At 42.7% G+C, this 20,280-nt stretch overlaps 1 protein-coding gene across 2 annotated transcripts in view; it reads right to left on the bottom strand.

Moving 5' to 3' along the window:
* TRPM1 (transient receptor potential cation channel subfamily M member 1) overlaps positions 1-20,280 on the bottom strand; it is a gene marked incomplete at both ends in the record, with an annotated part of 135,458 nt that overhangs the window by 73,560 nt on the left and 41,618 nt on the right. Inside the window, one exon of one of the 2 annotated variants that reach the window (XM_082648546.1) lies at positions 8,231-8,310. In XM_082648546.1, the coding sequence (XP_082504672.1) occupies positions 8,231-8,310 (80 nt within the window). Of the gene's footprint in view, positions 1-8,230; positions 8,359-20,280 lie in introns of those variants that run through there. The other variant, XM_082648545.1, reaches the window with a different exon arrangement.

The following is a 20,280-nucleotide window of genomic DNA, read 5'->3' as shown; positions in this document are numbered from 1 at the left end:
CCTAACCATTTTAAAGCCTAGTTATTCAGAAGCTGCTTAGGGCCTAAATCCATTCAGTTTTAGGCAGAAACTTGCTGAGGTAGAATCCAGGGCCTAAGCATTTTAAAGCCTAGTTATTCGGAAGCCAGGTAGGGGCTAAATCCACTTCAGTTTTAGTCAGAAACTGGGTGAGGTAGAATCCAGGGCCTAAGCATTTTAAAGCCTAGTTATTCAGAAGAGGGGGGCTTCCGGGAAGATGGCGGCAGGGTAAGACGCGGAGATCACCTTCCTCCCCGCAGATACACCAGAAATACATCTCCACGTGGAACAACTCCTACAGAACACCTACTGAACGCTGGCGGAAGACCTCAGACCTCCCAAAAGGCAAGAAACCCCCCACGTACCTGGGTAGAGCAAAAGAAAAAAGAATAAACAGAGACAAAAGGATAGGGACGGGTCCTGCACCAGTGGGAGGGAGCCGAGGAGGAGGAAAGGTATCCACACACTAGGAAGCCCCTTCGCGGGCGGAGACTGCGGGTGGCGGAGGGGGAAAGCTTCGGAGCCGCGGAGGAGAGCGCAGCAACAAGGCTGCGGAGGGCAAAGCAGAGAGATTCCCGCACAGAGGATCAGGGCCGACCGGCACTCACCAGCCCGAGAGGCTTGTCTGCTCACCCGCCGGGGCGGGCGGGGCTGGGAGTTGAGGCTCGGGCTTCGGTCGGAGCGCCGGGAGAGGAATGGGGTTGGCGGCATGAACACAGCCTGCAGGGGGCTAGTGCGCCACCGGTGGCCGGGAGGGAGTCCGGGGAAAAGTCTGGACCTGCCGAAGAGGCAAGAGACTTTTTCTTCCCTCATTGTTTCCTGGTGCGCGAGGAGGGGGGATTAAGAGCGCTGCTTAAAGGAGCTCCAGAGACAGGCGCAAGCCGCGGCTATCAGCGCGGACCCCAGAGACGGGCAGGAGACGCTAAGGCTGCTGCTGCCGCCACCAAGCCTCTGTGCGAGCACAGGTCACTATCCACACCCCGCTTCCGGGGAGCCTGGGCAGCCCGCCACTGCCAGGGTCCCGGGATCCAGGGACAACTTCCCCAGGAGAAGGCACAGTGCGCCTCAGGCTGCTGCAACGTCCTGCTGGCCTCTGCCGCCGCAGGCTCACCCCACACTCCATACCCATCCCTCCCCGTGGCCTGAGTAAGCCAGAGCCCTTGAATCAGCTACTCCATTAACCCCGTCCTGTCTGAGTGAAGAACAGACGCCCTCGGGCAACCTACACGCAGAGGCGGGGCCAAATCCGAAGCTGAGCCCCGGGCGCTAGCGAACAGACAAAGGGAAATCTCTCCCAGCAGCCTCAGGAGCAGCGGATTAAAGCTCCACAATCAACTTGATATACCCTGCATCTGTGGAATACAGGAATAGGCAAGGAATCATCCCCAATTGAGGAGGTGGACTTTGAGAGCAAGATTTATGATTTTTTCCCCTTTTCCTCTTTTTGTGAGTGTGTATGTGGATGCTTCTGTGTGAGAGTATGTCTATAGCTTTGCTTCCACCATTTGTCCTAGGGTTCTAACCATCCGTTTTCTTTTTTCTTAATAATTATCTTTTAATTTTAATAACTTTATTATATTTTATCTTACTTTATTTTACTTTATCTTCTTTTTTTCCTTCCTTCCCTCCCTCCTTCCTTCCTCCCTCCCTCCCTCCCTCCCTTCTTTCTTTCTTTCTTTCTTCTTCTACTAATTCTTTCTTTCTACTTTTTCTCCCTTTTATTCTGAGCTGTGTGGATGAAAGGCTCTTGGTGCTGCAGTCAGGAGTCAGTGCTGTGCCTCTGAGGGGGGAGAGCCAACTTCAGGACACTGGTCCACAAGAGACCTCCCAGCTCCACATAATATCAAACGGCAAAAATCTCCCAGAGATCTCCATCTCAACACCAGCACCCAGCTTCACTCAACGACCAGCAAGCTACAGTGCTGGACACCCTATGCCAAACAACTAGCAAGACAGGAACACAACCCCACCCATTAGCAGAGAGGCTGCCTAAAATCATAATAAGTCCACAGACACCCAAAAACACACCACCAGACGTGGACCTACCCACCAGAAAGACAAGATCCAGCCTTATCCACAAGAACACAGGCACTAGTCCCCTCCACCAGGAAGCCTACGCAACCCACTGAACCAACCTTAGCCACTGCGGACAGACACCAAAACCAACGGGAACTACGAACCTGCAGCCTGCAAAAAGGAGACCCCAAACACAGTAAGATAAGCAAAATGAGAAGACAGAAAAACACACAGCAGATGAAGGAGCAAGATAAAACCCCACCAGACCTAACAAGTGAAGAGGAAATAGGCAGTCTACCTGAAAAAGAATGCAGAATAATGATAGTAAAGCTGATCCAAAACTGTGGAAATAGAATAGACAAAATGCAAGAAACATTTAACAAGGACCTAGAAGAACTAAAGAGCAAACAAACAATGATGAACAACACAATAAATGAAATTAAAAATACTCTAGATGGGATCAATAGCAGAATAACTGAGGCAGAAGAACGGATAAGTGACCTGGAAGATAAAATAGTGGAAATAACTACTGCAGAGCAGAATAAAGAAAAAAGAATGAAAAGAACTGAGCATAGTCTGAGAGACCTCTGGGACAACATTAAACACACCAACATTCGAATTATAGGGGTTCCAGAAGAAGAAGAGAAAAAGAAAGGGACTGAGGAAATATTTGAAGAGATTATAGTTGAAAACTTCCTTAATATGGGAAAGGAAATAATTAATCAAGTCCAGGAAGCACAGAGAGTCCCATATAGGATAAATCCAAGGAGATATATACCAAGACACATATTAATCAAACTTTCAAAACTTAAACACAAAGAAAACATATTAAAAGCAGCAAGGGAAAAACAACAATAACACACAAGGGAATCCCCATAATGTTAAGAGCTGATCTTTCAGCAGAAACTCTGCAAGCCAGAAGGGACTGGCAGGACATATTTAAAGTGATGAAGGAGAAAAACCTACAACCAAGATTACTCTACCCAGCAAGGATCTCATTCAGATTTGATGGAGAAATTAAAACCTTTACAAACAAGCAAAAGCTGAGAGAGTTCAGCACCACCAAACCAGCTTTACAGCAACTGCTAAAGGAACTTCTCTAGGCAAGAAACACAAGAGAAGGGAAAGACCTACAATAACGAACCCAAAACAATTAAGAAAATGGGAATAGGAACATGCATATCGATAATTACCTTAAATGTAAATGGACTAAATGCTCCCACCAAAAGACACAGATTGGCTGAATGGATACAAAAACAAGACCCATATATTTGCTGTCTACAAGAGACCCACTTCAGACCTAGAGACACATACAGACTGAAAGTAAGGGGATGGAAAAAGATATTTCATGCAAATGGAAAACAAAAGAAAGCTGGAGTAGCAATTCTCATATCAGACAAAATAGACTTTAAAATAAAAAATATTAGAAGAGACAAAGAACGACACTACATAATGATCAAGGGATCGATCCAAGAAGAAGATATAACAATTGTAAATATTTATGCACCCAACATAGGAGCACCTCAATACATATGGCAAATACTAATAGCCATAAAAGGGGAAATCGACAGTAACACATTCATAGTAGGGGACTTTAACACCCCACTTTCACCAATGGACAGATCATCCAAAATGAAAATAAATAAGGAAACACAAGCTTTAAATGATACATTAAACAAGATGGACTTAATTGATATTTATAGGACATTCCATCCAAAAACAGCAGAATACACATTTTTCTCAAGTGCTCATGGAACATTCTCCAGGATAGATCATATCTTGGGTCACAAGTCAAGCCTTGGTAAATTTAAGAAAATTGAAATTGTTTCAAGTATCTTTTCCGACCACAACGCTATGAGACTAGATATCAATTACAGGAAAGGATCTGTAAAAAATACAAACACATGGAGGCTAAACAATACACTACTTAATAACGAAGTGATCACTGAAGAAATCAAGAGGAAATAAAAAAATATCTAGAAACAAATGACAATGGAGACACGACAACCCAAAATCTATGGGATGCAGCAAAAGCAGTTCTAAGAGGGAAGTTTATAGCAATACAGTCCTACCTTAAGAAACAGGAAACATCTCGAATAAACAACCTACCCTTGCACCTAAAGCAATTAGAGAAAGAAGAACAAAAACTCCCCAAAAGTTAGCAGAAGGAATGAAATCATAAAAATCAGATCAGAAATAAATGAAAAAGAAACGAAGGAAACGATAGCAAAGATCAATAAAACTAAAAGCTGGTTCTTTGAGAAGATAAACAAAATTAATAAACCATTAGCCAGACTCATCAAGAAGAAAAGGGAGAAGACTCAAATCAATGGGAGAAAATATTTGCAAATGAAGCAACTGACAAAGGATTAATCTCCAAAATTTATAAGCAGCTCATGCAGCTCAATAACAAAAAAACAAACAACCCAATCCAAAAATGGGCAGAAGACCTAAATAGACATTTCTCCAAACAAGACATACAGACTGCCAACAAACACATGAAAGAATGCTCAACTTCATTAATCATTAGAGAAATGCAAATCAAAACTACAATGAGATATCATCTCACACCAGTCAGAATGGCCATCATCAAAAAATCTAGAAACAATAAATGCTGGAGAGGGTGTGGAGAAAAGGGAACCCTCTTGCACTGTTGGTGGGGATGTAAATTGATACAGCCACTATGGAGAACAGTACAGAGGGTCCTTAAAAAACTACAAATAGAACTACCATATGACCTAGTAATCCCACTACTGGACATATACCCTGAGAAAACCATAATTCAAAAAGAGTCAGGTACCAAAATGTTCATTGCAGCTCTATTTACAATAGCCAGGACATGGAAGCAACCTAAGGGTCCATCCACAGCTGAATGGATAAAGAAGATGTGGCACATATATACAATGGAATATTACTCAGCCATAAAAAGAAACGAAATTGAGCTATTTGTAATGAGGTGGATAGACCTAGAGTCTGTCATACAGAGTGAAGTAAGTCAGAAAAAGAAAGACAAATACCATATGCTAACACATATATATGGAATTTAAGGGGAAAAAAATGTCATGAAGAACCTAGGGGTAAGACAGGAATAAAGACACAGACCTACTAGAGAATGGACTTGAGTATATGGGGAGGGGTAAGGGTAAGCTGTGACAAAGCGAGAGAGAGGCATGGACATATATACACTACCAAACATAAGGTAGATAGCTAGTGGGAAGCAGCCACATAGCACAGGGAGATCAGCTTGGTGCTTTGTGACCGCCTGGAGGGTGGGATAGGGAGGGAGACACAAGAGGGAAGAGATATGGGAACATATGTATATGTATAACTGATTCACTTTGTTATAAAGCAGAAACTAACACACCATTGTAAAGCAATTATACTCCAATAAAGATGTAAAGAAAGAAAGAAAGAAAGAAAAGAAAGAAAGAAAGAAAGAATATTTGTTTTGCTGCTTTTGCTGCTCATACTTTTGGTGTCATTTCAAAGAATTATTTGCCAAATCCAAGGTCATGAAGATTTACTCCTATGTTTTTGTTTAAGAGTTTTATAGTTTTATCTCTTACATCTGATATTTGATCGATTTTGAGTTAATTTTTTTATATCGTGTTATGTAGGGACTTAAATCCATTCCTTTGATGTCCAGGTGTTCAGCACCATTTGATGAAGAGACTAATCTTTCCCCATTGGTTTAGGCAACCTTGCTGAAATATCAGTTGGTTATAGATGAATGGGTTTCTTTCTGGACTCTCAGTTCTATTCCATTGGTCTGTATGTCTACCCTTACTCCAGTACCATACTACTTTGATTAGCGTAGGTCTGTAGTAAGTTTTGAAATCATGTAAAGTGAGTCCTCCTACTTTGTTCTTTTTTTATTAGATTATTTTGGCTATCCTGTGTCCCTTGCAATTCCATATCAATCAGTTTGTCAATTTCTAGAAAGAAGTCAGCTGGAATTCTGATAGAGATTGCTTTGAATCTGTAGGTCATTTTGGGAATATTGCCATCTTAACTATGTTAAGTCTTCCAATCCATGAACATGGAATGTTTTCCCAATTATTTAGATTGTCATTAATTTCTTTCAACAATGTTTTATAGTTTTCAGATATAAGTTTTGTTATTATTATTTTTTTTTGGTCGTGCCACGCAGCTTGTGGGATCTTAGTTCTCCAACCAGTGATTGAGCCTGGGCCCACGGCAGTGAGTCCTAACCACTGGACCACCAGAGAAGCCCCTCAGATATAAATTTTGTAATTCTTTTGTTAAGTTTATCCCTAAGTGTCTAATTCTTTTTGATACTATTGTGTATGGAATTGTTCTGTTAGTTTCATTTTCATATTGTTCATTGCAAGCTTATAGAAATATATATGATTTTTGTATATTGATTTTGTATGCTGCAAACTTGCTGAACTTCTTTAGTAGTTATAATAGTTTTTTAGTGATTCCTTAGGATTTTCTATATACAAGATTATGTCATCTGCTGATAGAAATAGTTTTATTTCTTCCTTTCCAATACGGGTGCCTTTTATTTCTTTCTCTTACCTAATTGCCTTGGTTAGAACCTCTAGTAAAATTTTAATAGAAGTGGTAAGACTGAACATCCTTGTCTTGTCTCTGATGTTAGGGGCAAGCATCCGATCTTTCACCACTAAGTATGATGTTAGCCATGGATTTTTCACAGAAGCTCTTTATCAGGTTGAGAAAGTTCTCTTCTAGTCCTAGTTTTCTGTTTTTTTTTTTAAATCGTAAAAAGGTGTTGGATTTTGTCAAACACTTTCTTGGTGTCAGTTGAGGTGATCATGTGATTTTTGTTTTTTATTCTATGAATTTGATGTATTGCATTAATTGATTTTCTGCTGTGAAAACAACCTTGCATTCCTGGGATAAATCCCAGTTGGTTATGATGTGTAATTCTTTTTATATGTTTTTGGATTTGGTTTGATAGTATTTGTTCAAGATTTCTGCATCCATATTCACAAGAGATATTAATCTGTAATTGCCCTTTCTTGTGCTGTCTTTGTCTGGTTTTAATATCAAGGTAGTACTGGCCTCATAAAATGAGTTGGGAAGTGCTCTCTCATCTTCTATTTTTTGAAAGAGCTTGGGAAGAATTGGTATCAGTTCTTCTTTAAATATTTGGTAAAATTCAACTGTGAAGCCCTCTGGACCTAAGCTTTTCTTTGTAGGTAATTTTTTTTTTTTTTTTTTTTTGTGGTACGTGGGCCTCTCACTGTTGTGGCCTCTCCCGTTGCGGAGCACAGGCTCCGGACGTGCAGGCCCAGCGGCCATGGCTCACGGGCCCAGCCGCTCCGCAGCATGTGGGATCCTCCCGGACCGGGGCACGAACCCATGTCCCCTGCATCAGCAGGCGGACTCTCAACCACTGTGCCACCAGGGAAGCCCCTGTAGGTAATTTTTGATGACTAATCCTGCCTCTTCACTTCTTATAGGTTTCTTCAGATTATGTATTTCTTCTTGAATCATTTTGGCAGTTTGTGTCTTTCTAGGAATTTGTCCATTTCATCTAAGTTATCTAATTTATTGTCATTGGTATACAGGTCATAGTGTTCCTTTACACTCATTTCTATTTCTGTAAGATTGGTAGCAATGTCTCTTCATTTCTGATTCTAGAATTAAGATTTTAGATTTAGAATTAAGTCTTCTCTCTTTCTTCATCAATCTAGCTAAAGGTTTGTCAATTTTGTGGCTCTTTTCCAAGAAACAGCTTTTGATTTCATTGATTTTTCTCTATCGTTTTAAGATTTTCTATTTCATTAACTCCCATTCTATTCTCTATTATTTCCTCCCTTTTCTTTCTTTCAGGTTTAGTTTGCCCTTCTCTTCCCAGTGTGTTATAACATTAGGAACTCTAACAAAAAGGCCAGAAGATACCCTGGAAATCTGTCTAAAGCCCTCAGCTCCTTGATCTCACTAAGTCTAAGAGGAAAGTGTGGGCCCATCTGCTTGTGAAAACTCACATGAGTGAATGGAGGACAGCGCCTCTCCCCTGAGGCTGTCTGCATCTTGACAGAGGAACTTATAGCCCAGGTGACTCCCTGGTTAATGACTCACATGGGGCATAAGTTCTAGTTGTCCTTGACTTCTTCTCTCCCTCCCCCAAACACCAGAATCGTTGCTGGCAACTGGCAGAGAAGTGCAAGTTTGAATAATGTCTTAATTATGGCTTCCAACTTACCTGTTAGGATCTTTAGTGCTGGGAATTACAAAGATACATTCTCGTTTGCAAAAGGTTTTTTCTATCCAAGATTTCTGTCCCTGGAAGAGAAAAAAAGTGGAAATTAGACCAAGATATTCCCAAGCCATCCTCAGAGTTCATTCTTTTGCTTTTATAAAATGAGTAGTAACAGGAAGTCTGTCCAAAACATCTGAATAGACACGTCCAAGAATGGTGGACACAAGTCTTTCAGGATCTTAGCTCTGGTTTCTTTTAAGAGAAATGGCTCAGAAGTATGTATTCATGGTTTCCATAGGGCTACAACCTGGGTTTTGTATGCTAGTCAGAGTCTGCAAAGGGAGAACAATGATGCCCCTGGAGTAAGCCAGTGCCCCACGGAGCCTGGTGTGGACGTGAGTTACCGGAGAAGCTGACAAAGTCGGCCAGTCTAGGGTCAGGTCTTTGATTTGCTCTCAAGACCCCATCTTCTCCAGACTTTCAGGCTCCCCACACACCATAGTCATTTTTTATTAATTAATTAATTTACAGGTAATTTTTCTAACTGGTGCTCAGATTCACTGAATGTTATTTTTAGAATTAAAAATATTGGAGGTGGGATCCGAGAGCTGAGGGCAGGCTTGATGTACCCCACCTCGGGGTGGTGCTCTGACTGCGGCAACTGTTGTAGGGCTGCCTCCAGGGAGACAGCGAGGGGCCACTGACCCCTTAAACATCTTCTTCTGAAGTACATTCTACGCTAGGAGGAATGACTGCACTATTTTCCTGCGCTATGGCAGTCAGACCTGGTAGAGGTAACATCTCTGCAGAAACCCCAAACCTGGCAAGGATGGTTCAGATTTTGGCAGATTGTCGCTTCATCCCCACCCAACACTGATAATATCAGCAGAAGGACCTTCAAGATGGCGGAGGAGTAAGAGGTGGAGATCACCTTTCTCCCCACAAATACATCAGAAGTATACCTACATGTGGAACAATTCCTATAGAACACCTACTGAACACTGGCAGAAGACCTCAGACTTCCCAAAAGATGCCCTCAGACGACCTACATGCAGAGGCAGGGCCAAATCCAAAGCTGAACCCCAGGAGCTGTGCGAACAAAGAAGAGAAAGGGAAATTTCTCCCAGCAGCCTCAGGAGCAGTGGATTAAATCTCCACAATCAACTTGATGTACCCTGCATCTCTGGAATACCTGTATAGACAACGAATCATCCCAAAATTGAGGCGGTGGACTTTGGGAGCAACTATAGACTTGGGGTTTGCTTTCTGCATCTAATTTGTTTTTGGTTTTATGTTTATTTTAGTTTAGTATTTAGAGCTTATTATCATTGGTAGATTTGTTTATTGATTTGGTTGCCCTCTTCCTTTATTTTAAAAGAAAAATATGTATTTTTTCCTTTTTCTCTTTTTGTGAGTGTGTATGTGTATGCTTCTTTGTATGATTTTGTCTGTATAACTTTACTTTTACCATTTGTCCTAGGGTTCTGTCTGTCCGGTTTTTTGTTTTTGTTTTTTTAGTATAGTTTTTAGCACTTGTTATCATTGGTGGATTTGTTTTTTGGTTTGGTTGCTCTCTTCTTTCTTTTTTTAAATACTTTTTAATTTTTTTATTCTTAATTTTTTTTATTTTGTATTTTAATACCTTTCTTTCTTTCTTTCTTTCTTTCTTTCTTTCTTTCTTTCTTTCTTTCTTTCTTTCTTTCTTTCTTTCTTCCTTCTTTCCTTCCTTCCTTCCTTCCTTCCTTCCTTCCTTCCTTCCTTCCTTTCTCTCTTTCTTTCTCTCTCTCTCTCTCTCTCTCTCTCTTTCTCTCTTTCTCTCTTTCTTTCTTTTTCTCCCTTTTCTTCTGAGCCAAGTGGCTGACAGGGTCTTGGTGCTCCAGACTGGTCTCAGGGCTGAGCCTCTGAGGTGGGAGAGCCGAGTTCAGGACATTGGTCCACCACACCTCTCAGCCCCACGTAATATCAAACAGGGAAAGCTCTCCCAGAGATCTCCATCTCAACACCAGCACCCAGCTCCACTCAACAACCAGCAAGCTACAGTGATGGGCACCCTATACCAAGCAACTAGCAAGACAGGAACACAACCCCACCCGTTAGCAGAGAGGCAGCCTAAAATCATAATAAGTTCACAAACACCCCAAAACACACCACTGGACGCAGTCCTGCCCACCAGAAAGACAAGATCCAGCCTCATCCACCAGAACACAGGAACCAGTCCCCTCCACCAGGAAGACTACACAAACCACTGAACCAAACTTACCCACTGGGGGCAGACACCAAAAGCAACGGGAAATACGAACCTGCAGCCTGCAAAAAGGAGACCCCAAACACAGTAAGTTAAGCAAAATGAGAAGACAGAGAAATACACAGCAGATGAAGGAGCAAGGTAAAAACCCACCAGACCAAACAAATGAAGACAAAATAGGCAACCTACCTGAAAAAGAATTCAGAGTAATGATAGTAAAGATGATCCAAAATCTTGGAAACAGAATGGAGAAAATACAAGAAACATTTAACAAGGATCTAGAAGAACTAAAGAGCAAACAAACAATGATGAACAACACAATAAATGAAATTAAAAATTTACTAGAAGGAATCAATAGCAGAATAACTGAGGCAGAAGAACGGATAAGTGACCTGGACAATAAAATAGTGGAAATAACTACCACAAAACAGAATAAAGAAAAAAGAATGAAAAGAATTGAGACAGTTTCAGAGACCTCTGGGACAACATTAAAGGCACCAACATTCGAATTATAGGGGTCCCAGAAGAAGAAGAGAAAAAAAAAGGGTCTGAGAAAATATTTGAAGAGATTATAGTTGAAAACTTCCCTAATATGGGAAAGGAGATAGTCAAGTCCAGGAAGCACAGAGAGTCCCATACAGGATAAATCCAAGGAGAAACATGCCAAGACACATATTTATCAAACTTTCAAAACTTAAACACAAAGAAAACATATTAAAAGCAGCAAGGGAAAAACAACAGTAACGCACAAGGGAATCCCCATAATGTTAAGAGCTGATCTTTCAGCAGAAACTCTGCAAGCCAGAAGGGACTGGCAGGACATATTTAAAGTGATGAAAGGGAAAAACCTACTACCAAGATGACTCTACCCAGCAAGGATCTCATTCAGTTTTGTTAGAGAAATTAAAACCTTTACAGACAAGCAAAAGCTAAGGGAATTCAGCAGCACCAAACCAGCTTTACAACAAATGTTAAAGGAACTTCTCTTGTCAGGAAACACAAGAGAAGGAAAAGACCTACAAAAACAAACTCAAAACAATTAAGAAAATGGTAATAGGAGCATACATATCAATAACTACCTTAAATGTAAATGAATTAAATGCTCCAACCAAAAGACATAGACTGGCTGAATGGATACAAAAACAAGACCCATATATATGCTGTCTACAAGAGACCCACTTCAGACCTAAAGACACATGCATATTGAAAGTGAGGGGATGGAAAAAGATATTCCATGCAAATGGAAATCAAAAGAAAGCAGGCGTAGCAGTTCCCATATCAGACAAAATAGACTTTAAAATAAAGACTATTACAGGAGACAAAGAAGGACACTACATAATGATCAAGGGATCAATCCAAGAAGAAAATATAACAATTGTAAATATTTATGCACCCAACAGAGGAGAACCTCAATACATAAGGCTAATGCTAACAGCCATAAAAAGAGAAATCGACAGTAACACAATAATAGTAGGGAACTGTAACACCCCACTTTCACCAGTGGACAGATCACCCAAAATGAAAATAAATAAGGAAACACAAGCCTTAAATGACACATTAAACAAGATGGACTTAATTGATATTTATAGGACATTCCATCCAAAAGCAACAGAATACACTTTCTTCTCAAGTGCTCATGGAACATTCTCCAGGATAGATCATATCTTGGGTCACCAATCAAGCCTTTGTAAATTTAAGAAAATTGAAATTGTATCAAGTATCTTTTCCAACCACAACACTATGAGACTAGATATCAGTTACAGGAAAAAAATCTGTAAAAAATACGAACACATGGAGGCTAAACAATGTACTACTAAATAACCAAGAGATCACTGAAGAAATAAAAAAATACCTAGAAACAAATGACAATGATAACACAACAATCCAAAACCTATGGGATGCAGCAAAAGCAGTTCTAAGAGGGAAGTTTATAGCAATGCAGTCCTACCTCAAGAAACATGAAACATCTCAAATAAACTGCCTAACCTCACACCTAAAGCAATTAGAGAAAGAAGAACAAAAAAACCCAAAGTTAGCAGAAAGAAAGAAATCATAAAGATCAGATCAGAAATAAATGAAAAAGAAATGAAGGAAACAATAGTAAAGATCAATAAAACTAAAAGCTGGTTCTTTGAGAAGATAAACAAAATTGATAAAACATTAGCCAGACTCATCAAGAAAAAAAGGGAGAAGACTCAAATCAATAGAATTAGAAATGAAAAAGAAGTAACAACTGACACTGCAGAAATACAAAGGATCATGAGAGATCACTACAAGCAACTATATGCCAATAAAATGGACAACTTGGAAGAAATGCACAAATTCTTAGAAAAGCACAACCCTCCAAGAGTGAACCAGGAAGAAATAGAAAATATGAACAGACCAATCACAAACACTGAAATTGAAATTGTGTTAAAAATCTTCCAACAAACAAAAGTCCAGGACCAGATGGCTTCACAGGCAAATTCTATCAAACTTTTAGAGAAGAGCTAACACCTATCTTTCTCAAACTCTTCCAAAATATAGCAGAGGGAGCAAGATTGTTTTGGTTTTCCTGGGTCCCTTGTATTTCCATATGAATATGAGGCTCTGCTTGTTGATTTCTGGGAGGAAAAAAAAAAGCAGCTAGGATTTAGATGGGGATTGTGCTGAATCACTTCATCAGTTTGGGGAATATTGCCATTTTAATTATGTTAAGCATTTCAATTTGTGAACATAGGCTATCTTTCCATTTGTTTAAATCTTCTTTAATTTCTTTCAACAATGTTTTATAATTTCAAGTGTACAAGTCTTTTGTACACTGAATCACTTCTTTTGTTAAATTTTTTTCTAGGTAGCACATTGTTTTGAGTACTTATTTTCTTTCTGTTACAAGATACTATATGCCTGTCTTGTTCACTTCTTCACCCAGGCTTAAAGTGAGCCATTTCTCCAAGGAGCCCTGGTTCTGTATAATGGGTAATAGTATTTAGAAAACATTTTCAGCGTGCTCAGTGTGTTCTAAAATACTCATTGTAGAGAGGAAACTAAGGCTCTCTGAGTTTAAATATCTTGTTTGTTGGCCTTCTGCAGATACTATTGTCAACTAAAATGAGCCAGAATTGTTTGGAGAACACTGCATTTATGTTTGCAGCCAGAATAAATAAGACTGGTCTAGAATATATTATTGTTGTGAGAAAGCAAGAATACTTTCCAAGATGTTTAGAAGTACTGACAAAGATGCCAACTTCAAAGACCTTTTATTGACTGAATTTTGATAATTTAAATATGAAAAAGAAGACCATGATTATAATAACTAGAACTAGTTGAATCTGTAAAAAACCCTAAGTCCATGATGATGCTCAAAAAGAACAGATTGTGTTCCATAAAATCATACCTATATATGTCTGGGGATTTATGATCCCCAGTTACAAAATATACAAAAATATATACCTCATGGTTACTGGCTAAATAACTCATTAAGGATCAAGGAGTAGACTGTGGAGAAATGGATTTGTAACTGTGGTCCTTAGACCATGTTCAATATAAGAACCTCCCAAATACAAGTGTGGTTGAACATATGTTGAGGGAGCCTTCCAGGAAGTCTGGGGCCTAGTTCTGGACAAATGCTCAGGGAAGCTTGAGATTTGACCTATAACTCACCTACCTCTCAGTAAATTCCTCCATGCTAGATGTACCTGGTATACATATATCAGGTAGTTGGCAAACCCTTTCCAGAATCTCAAGCAGTGGGAGAAGTCAAGAAGCTATAACACTCTCCTCCTTCCAGAAGTATAAAGTAGGTGCTACTTATCCCTGGAAAAAACCGTCATTCTGTTTGGTTAGTATCACTGGCAACTGTGTATTTCCACGAGGATTCTAGGGACCCAGGATGCTGTAAAGGATGCAGTGTTCCCTAATTTCTATTTTTCCTATTTTAATGAAAACCATACAGTTCTTTTTGTGTTTATCTTTCCCAATCGAGACATTTATAGGAAAGAAAAAGTAGAGAATTTTGACAGCTGTTGAAGATTCTTTATGTACAATGTGAGTCTTTGGAACTAGCAATTAGAAGGTTACAATTTGTGTATTAAACTGGTAGAATAATATAAACTAACTAAATGATAATCCTTAAGTATATTCACAGTTGCTATACTCTTTGATCTTCAGCATTTTTGAAGTGTGTACCATAAATCCCATTGTTTGATTATAAGCACCTATATTTTTGAGCAAAATTACTATTACTATTTTCTGGCCAACCAGAAAACTATTCTCATATCATATACAAAAGTTTAGAATGTTTATTTATGGAAAATTAAATAGCAATATTCACTATAACATGATAATGATATATTAAAACAAAAAGGCAAAAGGCAAAGTGTTCCTGGGATGAGTGTGACGGGAAGAATTTTCAGGTCACTCTGCGGTCTGACAGCACGATTATATACTTGGACATTTCCTAAGTGAACCATTCTAAGAGGAGTTGAACAATATTAACATGCAATTGGGATTTGTTGTTTTATAAAATAATTTATTTTTATGACTACAAACTATATCCATGAGAAGTGGCTGTTAGTGAAGAAAATACATGGTGAAAGCCAATTAGCATAAGCATATCCAGTCTTCGATCTTAGTGATATATTTTCTTTACTATGTGAATGCTTTGTTTCTATTAGTTTGACCAATATCCTGAGTATCTCTGAGCAGATGTTCATGTTCACCTGTTGAGCAGACCTCTGATGACTGCAGGAAGACTGGACAATTTTTTCTTTTGTCTAATTGGTGAAATCACCCCGTAAGTTCTAACTATGCTATCTGATTTGTCCTCTTCTTTTTAAAATTGGAACTTTTATCTCTGAATTATTTAAAAGGTACTATATTAATCATTTTAAAAAGGACTTAATGTAGCATCTTCTTGAATGGGTCAGTTTTTGATGTCCTATGTAGCTACCAAGTTTTTTCTATCTTAGTGTATATCTCTCCTTCATGTATTTTGGTTTTTTTTTTTTTTTGGAATGGCTCTTTGGGAGAATTAAAGTATTTTCCAAGAAAAAAAAATATTGGAGGTTGTGAGGAAATACGTATTCATATAACACCACTGCTGGGACTGGAAATTGGTACATTCTCCATCGAGGGTGATTTGGCAATAATTTGTCACAATTATGAAGCTTATACCTTTTGACGTGCCATTTTTAGGATTTTATTCTACAGATATGCCTGAACAAATGACGCATGTCCAGGGTTATTTACTGCATCACTGCTTATGATATCAAAAGGCTTGGAGTCACCTGCTGTTTATCAGTAGGGGATTGTTACCTGAATCATAGAACAGTTGTCAATTTTCTGAAACTCTAAAAAAAAAAAAGAATAAGACGTTCTCTGTCAATAGGTTTTCCATTTAATATTTTCAGACTGGGTTGATCGCAAGTAACTGAAACTGCAGAAAACAAAATCACGGATGAGGGGGGACGACTGCATTTCTATCACAGGGTAGTAAGATGCAAACAGAAACAGAGGTGGTGTGTCAGCAAGGCTTCAACTGGTGGTTCAGAGACCACGAGGGGCTGGGAGTTCAGGGGGTGGGTAAGTGCAGGGAGTTAAGTCTCAAAGGGTGGGCAGGATTTGGAGAGGTGGCTGGAAGACGCTTGGGGCCGGGGCGTGGTGGGCTGGGTGGAGCAGCAGGTGGGAAGCAGTACAGTGAGGACAGGTTTGGAGAGCGGAGGGGGAGGGGTGGTACCAAGGAGCAGAAAGGCAAGGGAACGGGGTTTGGGGGGGGAGGGCAGATGCCTTGTGCCACCCCGCATCTGAGTAGGAGGGGGCTGGGCTGTGGAGCGGCAGGAGAGGACCCAGCACGAGAGGAGCGTTTGAGTGGGGGCTTCTCTTGGTAAGGGAAGAGCAGGCACAGACCAAGCTGCCATATCTTCGTACACCCCGTGTACGTGGGGGCCCGTTGTGTGGCCAGTGTGAGGCTGCGTGCAGGGCCACCAGCTGGGGTGGAGGTGAGCCAGGCTTCCATTGCTGTCAGGTAACAGCTCATGGCCAACGAACAAGGCAGCAAATAAGCCAGAGCACTGCAGATTGGGGAACAGTAGGAAGGGACAAGAGAAGAGGGTATGAAAGAGTACGGGGTGTGCACATGGGGCCGGGGCCTTGTTGCATTGGGAAGTCTTTGCCAAACACGTTCCACATTTCAACTGAGAACGGAAAGACTGGCAGAGAATTCTAGGGGGAGGGAACAGTGCGCACTGAGGGGACAGTGTGTAGTGGGAAGAGCTGCGGGGTTGGGGGGTGGCTGAGGGGCTTGGGCTGGGAATGTGGAATAACTGGTGACTGGGGAGGCAGGTGGGGCTCATTCTGCAGGGCCTTTAGGCCACAGTGACTGGTGAGCAGGGAGTGACATGAGCTGGTGAGACTGGATTATACATGGGCAAAGGGGGGCAGGGCACCCGTGGGAAGACCGGAGTGTGGTCCAGGCCAGAGAGGTTGGAGGCCGGGGCTAGGCTGGGAGTGGGTGGGTGGACGGGAGATACTCGGTGTGGCTGGCAGGCGGGGAAGGGACCTGCTGCCCGTGAGGATGGAGGGAGGGGAGGAGCCCAAGCGCGACCCTGGGTTTCTGGCTGGCGGAGCGGGCGGCTGGTGGTGTGATTTGTGGAGGGGGCCACGCAGGCCCAGCCTGAGGAGGAAAGCCAGCTCCCAGCAGTGGACACTGTAGGCTCCAGGCGCCCACTGGACCTGCAGGGAGGGCAGAGGTGTCGTGCAGCAGCTGGTGGCACGAATGGGACTCAGCGCACAGGCGATATCTAGATAATGCTAGACAGTGAGAGTCACTGGGATTGCTTGCTGATGGAGTGACTGCAGGAAGAAGAGAGGAAGGCGGCGGCCCTGAGCCCCCAGGAGCAGTGGAGGGGGCTGAGGATGCAAGGCCGGGGAGGCGGAGGACAGACACAGCGTCTCGGGGGCCTCGGAGTGCTGTCTACCAGGGACCGTGTGCCCACGATGGGCCGGAAGGTGTGGGAGGGAAGTGAGAGAGAAGTGGGCTGATGGGCGTGGGAACGGGCCCTGACAGCTTGTTTGTTTGTTTTGCGGTACGTGGGCCCCTCACTGTTGTGGCCTCTCCCGTTGCGGAGCACAGGCTCCGGACGCGCAGGCTCAGCGGCCATGGCTCACGGGCCCAGCCGCTCCGCGGCATGTGGGATCTTCCCAGACCAGGGAACGAACTCCTGTTCCCTGCATCGGCAGGCGGACTCTCAACCACTGCGCCACCAGGGAAGCCCTGTTTGTTTGCTTAAAGAAAGGAAGAAAAGAAGGAAGTATCTGCTACAAACATGACCGAGGTAGCCTTTGTACGATCCGGGGGGTGGTCACAGGATGCTCGATCATCCTCTGGATTTTTATGTGGCTTTAGGGCAAAGGCCTGAGGAAGTGTAGACAGCCAGCCTCACCCCCGGGAGAGGTTCACCGGGAAGCAGGGGCACCAGGACGTTCTGGAACAGGTCCACGTAGACGGGGAGGAGCCTCTGGGGAGGGTGCAGGAGGGTAGGGCAGGCTGCAGGGGGACACCCTGGAGAAGGCAGGGCTGGGATGGGGGGACAGGGGAGGTGGGGAGGGGAGGGTGGGACCGAGGCAACAGGGCAGCCGGGCCTCGGCCTCAGGAAGTGGTTTGGGAACCTAAGAGCTGGTTTGCTGCTGGGCGAGTCTCTGTTTACTCAGCGGCCCTGTTTCGTGGGCCAAAATTAACAGCAAATGCCACAGTGAAATGACTGATTTGTGGACCAATTTAGCTGAAAGAAACCGCTGTCTTCATGTGTCTATTTAGAGCAGACGCCTCACGCTCTCATCCCACAGCTGCACTTGGCCCACACGTGGACTTGGTTTGACCTTGTATTAAGAGAAGAATTAGCTGTTGTTATTAACCGAGAGGGAGAGTCCTTTGTGAAAACCTTGACTTCCGGCTGCTCTGGACCGCCCTGGGGACGTGGGGACTCTGACTGATGTCCTGCAGAGCTGCAGGGGACAGTGGGTCACCACACACCCCGCCCTGCCCTTGCCTGGCCGCTGGGGGCACCTGCAGACCCCACCTGGGGCAGCACCTACGTGCCTGGGAGCTCTCCAGAGCGCTGGCACAAACCACCCATCTTCACATGCACAGAGGATTAAAACCCACAATCCTTCCTTCCCGCCCCACACTTTACTCTCTCACCCCACTACTGTAGGAGGCCCTGGCCCCAGGTCCAACAGGTCGCTTCTGGGTGGTTTGGCTGCGACTCCCCACTGTGGCCCTTCAGGGAGACCCCACCCCATCATTTTAGCCCCAGGTCTGGAATCTGAGCAGAGAGCTCCTGCAGGTCACACCCCTGCCTGGGGGTCAGATGTCTCTGCTCCCCATTTACAGGGTTGCACAAAGCTAAGCCAGGCAGACACTCCTCAACACAAGCTGTGCTTTACAGCTGTGGGTGGTCTTCCTTCCCCATCATAGGATGGACTCCGGGACAACCCCTGCTTTTCAGGATCACAATTTGAATGAGGTCGTGCCCTGGGACATGCCTTGTTCTGTGAATGGGGGAAGCCACCAATTTCTGAGCACCAGAACCTGCGCCACCCTTACAGCCTTCTTCTTCCAGAGCCAGAGACCCGTATCTAGGTAGTGTGTATTCAGGCCAGGGTCCACCCCTCTCCTGGAATGGGTTAGCAGGTGCTGAGTGGAGCCAGCCCTCCTGATGGTACCTTCCCCTGCCCCTACGTACAGCCTGGCCCAGAAACTTGCTTCTGGAAAGGTGTCCTCAGAGTCTGGGCCAGTGTTCCTTAAAGTGTATTATGGGGGAGGTTGTTAAAGATGCAGATATTTGGCAATTATGGGATGTGAGGAAATATTTACACATCATATATCTGATAAGGGATTAATATCCAGAATATATAAAGAACTTCTACAACTCAACAACAACAAAAATAAACAACCTGATTTAAAAAAGGGCAGTGGTTAAGAATCTACCTGCCAATGCAGGGGACATGGGTTCGAGCCCTGGTCTGGGAAGATCCCACGTGCCACGGAGAAACTAAGCCTGTGCACCACAACTACTGAGCCTGCGCTCTAGAGCCCGCGAGCCACAACTACTGAAGCCCGCATGCCTAGAGCCCATGCTCCGCAACAAGAGAAGCCACCTCAATGGGAAGCCTGTACACTGCAATGGAGAGTAGCCCCCACTCGCCGCAACTAGAGAAAGCCTGCGCACAGCAATGAAGACCAAATGCAGCCAAAATATAACTAACTAAATAAATAACTAAATAAATAGGGCAAAGGACTTGAATAAACATTTTCCAAAGAAGATATACGAACGGCCAACAGGTACATGAAAACATACTCAGCATCACTAATCATTAGAGAAATGCACAGTGAGATACCAGTTTACAGCATTTGGATGGCTACTATCAAAAGAAAAAAAAAAAAACCCAGAAAATAACAAGTGTTGGTGAGGACATGGAGAAATTGGAACACTTGTGCACTATTGGTAGGATTTAAAAATGGTGCGTTTGCTGTGGGAAACAGTGTGATGGTTCCTCAAAATTTAAATATAGAATTAAATTAAATACAGAATTATCATATGACCCAGTAATTCCACCCCTGAGTATATACCCAAAAGAATTGAAAGCAGGGTCTTGAAGAGATATTTGTACAGCCATGTTCATAGCAGCGTGATTCACAATAGCTAAAAGGAGGATGCCACCCAAGTGTCTATCAGTGGATGGAAGTGTGGTCTATCCATACAAGGGAATATTATTTAGCCTTAAAAAAGGAAGGAAATTCTGACACCAGCTACACTATGCATGAACC

This window comes from Grampus griseus (genome assembly GCF_964374135.1).
Source record: "Grampus griseus genome assembly, chromosome: 2".
Lineage (NCBI taxonomy): Eukaryota > Metazoa > Chordata > Mammalia > Artiodactyla > Delphinidae > Grampus > Grampus griseus.
This window is presented reverse-complemented; position numbering and strand designations above follow the sequence as displayed.